The sequence below is a fragment of the Curcuma longa genome, chromosome 8 (genome assembly GCF_044706935.1).
Source record: "Curcuma longa cultivar G26 ecotype Majalengka, Jawa Barat chromosome 8, ITB_CL_G26_1.1, whole genome shotgun sequence".
Classification (NCBI taxonomy): domain Eukaryota; kingdom Viridiplantae; phylum Streptophyta; class Magnoliopsida; order Zingiberales; family Zingiberaceae; genus Curcuma; species Curcuma longa.
In genome coordinates, this window is record NC_133868.1 from 764,606 (window position 1) to 768,762 (window position 4,157).

At 39.2% G+C, this 4,157-nt stretch overlaps 1 protein-coding gene across 1 annotated transcript; it reads right to left on the minus strand.

Moving 5' to 3' along the window:
- Positions 1-2,401: 2,401 nt before the first annotated feature.
- LOC141832800 (uncharacterized) lies at positions 2,402-3,150 on the minus strand. The gene is made up of 2 exons (XM_074720180.1): positions 2,666-3,150; positions 2,402-2,576 (listed from the first exon to the last, which is right to left on the minus strand). Exons 1-2 carry the CDS (start codon positions 3,114-3,116, stop codon positions 2,560-2,562), a joined length of 468 nt encoding a protein of 155 aa, XP_074576281.1. The 5' UTR covers positions 3,117-3,150; the 3' UTR covers positions 2,402-2,559.
- Between the last annotated feature and the right edge of the window lie 1,007 nt (positions 3,151-4,157).

The following is a 4,157-nucleotide window of genomic DNA, read 5'->3' on the forward strand; positions in this document are numbered from 1 at the left end:
GGTTAAGCTGGTTCAACCCGAGTTAGCCATGATTTGACCCACTTCGTCCAATTTAGCTCCAATTGATCTGATTTCAGCTCCAATTTAACCCAAATCTTGATCATAATGTTTTAAGACTATCGAATTGACCAATTTTGACTTGACTCGGTCTTCATTTGGCTCAATCGTGGTTCAATTTGGACCATACAAGAAATCAAGCTCAATTAATATCAAATTAACCATTAAATCACAGAAATTAGAATTAATCATCCAAATATTCAACAAATCACAATTGCAATCAATTCATGTCATTTAGCATTTTATTTTCATGTAGAAATCCAACTTGAATCCATAAAATGTCATAAAATCCTAGCTTATCAAGAGGTAAAGATTCAGGAGGAGAAATTATAGCATTTGTCATTATCCATTTCTCTTGAAACGATTAAATTCTTATTCATTATTTGCTATGATATTTCCCTAATTCTTTTTGCTATATGTCAAAAAGGGGGAGAATGAAATGGAAAGTTAGGCTTTAATGATTATCTATTCATGCTAAATGTTTATGCTTATTTGATTAATTTGATTAATTCTGATTAAAGCATGATTATGCATGGTGATATTATACATGTTGTATTTAAAGACATAACTTAAATAATTTTTGCCAAACATCAAAAAGGGGGAGATTGTTGGTGCAATCGTGCCCCAAGTGATTGGATTTTAATGTTTGGCTAAATCAGTTAAGTTAGGCAATGTTTGTTTATCTAACATGTGTGACTTGAGTTCACAGGAAAGTCCAGGAGTGGAGACTTGGCAATTGGTGAAGTCTCGGAGGCGCGGCCTCTTGGCAAAGGTGAAGTCCCGGAGGCGCGGCCTCTTGGCAAGGATGAAGTCCCGGAGGCGAGGCCTCTTGGCAAGGATGTCTTAGCACGATGAAGTCGAGGGAAATGTCTCAAGCTAGTGCAAGGAAGAGCACGAGGCTTGTGGAAGACGTTTGAAGGCTTGCATCAAGGCTAAGGGGTGAAGAGAAGCTAAAAAGGGAAGTTTTCAGCTGTGGCAGTCGACTGGCCCTGCCAGCAGTCGACTGGGGTTGATCCGGAGCACACACAGACAAGCACAGAAAAATCAGTCGAGTGGACAGTCGACTGGAGCAGTCGACTGGCCATGAGCAGTCGACTGATATACTGCCGTTGGAGTGACAACTAACGAATTAAATGCATATTTAATTCCCGTTGAAGGCCATCAGTCGACTGGCCTTTAGGAGCAGTCGACTGGTGCACTGAATTTGATAAAAAGAGCGGTCAACGTCGCAGAGAAAAAGAAAGCATTCTTTCATCTTCTTTATTGATCTCTAACTCTGTAAAAGCTCTTTTCTTCCTCATATACTTCATTAAAGATCTTGTACGAGGAAGACATCGAACAAACACCTTTTGTTCCTCGGGATGATAGAATTGGTAACCCCTTGTTTCCTTAGGGTATCCAATAAATAGACATTTGTCAGATTTAGCATCTAGCTTATCTGACATAATCCTCTTCACATAAGCAGGACAACCCCATATCTTCAAATAAGATAAGTGAGGTTTCTTACTATTCCATATCTCATATGGAGTTGAAGAGACAGCCTTAGTCGGGACCCTATTTAGCAAGTAAACAGCAGTCTCGAGTGCGTAACCCCAAAAGGATCTAGGAAGATCTGCATGGTTCATCATTGACCTTACCATGTCTAACAAGGTTCGGTTTCGCCTCTCAGATACACCATTATGTTGAGGTGTATACGGCGGAGTCCATTGAGACAGTATTCCATTATCTCTAAGATAATCCTGAAACTCTTGACTTAAGTACTCACCACCTCGATCAGATCGAAGTATCTTAATACTTTTGTCAAGTTGTTTCTCTACTTCATTTCTGAACTCTTTGAACTTTTCAAAAGCTTCAGATTTATATTTCATTAAATATATATACCCATATCGTGAATGATCATCGATAAAGGTGATGAAGTAGTTGTACCCTCCTTGTGCTTGAGTTGACATTGGTCCACATACATCGGTATGTACAAGACCAAGCAACTCTCCCACTATTTCTCCCTTTCCAGTAAAAGGTGACTTGGTCATCTTACCTTTTAAGCATGATTCGCATGTGTCAAATGAATCTAATTCAAATGACTCTAAACTACCAATCTTTTGGAGTTCAGACATGCGTTTCTTGCTTATATGGCCAAGACGACAATGCCATGTGTAGGAGGATAACGGATCATCTATTCGAGCACGTTTATTGGTTGTTTCGATATTGAATGCTTCGTTGGAATTTTCTAACACGTAGATACCATTATATAACGTTCCGGTTCCATAAAGAATTCCATTCAAAGTTATGTAACAACAATTGTTACTAAAAGTCAAATGAAAACCTTTTCTATTTAAGCAAGAAATAGAAACAATGTTCTTTATTAAAGCAGGAACATAATAACAGTTTTCCAACTCTAAGACATGTCCACTAGGGAGATTCAACAAGTACGTTCCAATGGCTACAGCTGCAACCTTTGCTCCGTTTCCAACTCGTAAGCTTGAATCTCCTTTGGCAAGTCTTCTACTTTTCCTTAGCCCCTGCATGTCATTACATATATGTGAGCCACACCCAGTATCTAATACCCAAGTGCTTGAGGAAATAGTATGGCATTCGATTACGAAAATACCTGAGGCGGATGCAGCATCAGATGCCTTCTTTGCCTTCACAGTCTCAAGATAAGCCTTGCAGTTTCTTCTCCAGTGACCCATCTTGCCACAGTGATGGCATGGTCCTTTTGAAGCAGGTTCAGTAACCTTGGCCTTCTTTTTCTTCCCTTTATTCTGACGAGTTGCCTTTCTCTTAGAACCTTTCTTAGAGGAATCAACCAGCATCACAGCCTTCTTCTCATTCTTGACAGATGGCTCAATAGTCTTGAGCATGTTGATCAACTCCGGTATCGTGGACTCGATTCGGTTCATTCGATAGTTCATCACAAAGTGTGAATGACTGTCGGATAAACTATGCAGAATTAAGTCAATACTTAACTCGTGGTCCATCGCAAAACCGAGTGTCCCTAGCCTCTCAATGTACCCGTACATCTTCAATACATGTTGTACTGCAGATGTACCTTCCTGCATTCGTGAGCGAAAGAGGAGCTTAGAGACATCGAACCGTTCGGATCTCGCCTGCTCATCGAACAACTCACGAAGATGAAAAATAATAGTATAAGCATCCATATGCTCATGCTGTTTTTGCAGGTCGGGTGACATAGAGGCTAACATGATGCAACTAGCTAATTCAGAATCAGCCAGATGTTTTTGATAGGCCAACTTTTGGTCATCAGTTGCATCATCTGCCAAGGATGTGGGAAGAAGGTCATCAAGGACATAGGCTAGTTTTTCAGTTTTGAGAACGATTCTCAAATTTCTATACCAGTCCAGGAAGTTAGGGCCAGTCAACTTATTGGTATCCAAAATCGTACGCAAATTCAAAGACGACATTCTTAAACGATTAACCTAAGAAAGAAAACAAATCGAGCATATATGAGAGATGAGTTTTGAATATATTTGTAAACAATTTTTATATAAATAATTCCCATTTATTTTACGAATTCGAGAGCCCTTACTCTGATTCGGGAGATAATTATTTTTCTCCAAATGGGTTGATATCCACCATAGATAAGAATAACCTTGGAGAGAGTCCAACAAGCTATTCTTAGCTACGGTGGTAGACATCGTGTGTCAATTATGTATCGCGTATACATAACTATCACATTATGCTATCAACTAATTGAATATTGGCATAAACATCGGGTTGTTAACGCATTAACACGTATGCATCGTATACATAGCACCCAACTTCACCTCTATCCACATTGACCTTGGAGAGAGTCCAACAAGTCAATGCTTCAAGTTAAAGTCAACCCGTTAATCACGAGATCGAGTCTCTATGATTTGAACATATTTGATTTCAGGTTTGGGCTTGGAGAGAGTCCAACAACCCAAGCCAGAAACCAAGTTCTGGTTCAAAGCATATTAACGGAAGGTGTTAGCTTTAATATTTTAAATAAGGGATTTTCAGTCTCATCATCTTTCATGCAAAATCTACATGACATGGCATTTATGGCATGACATAAATAATGCAACTAGTCATGGTAATTTTATATGGCATGGCATATA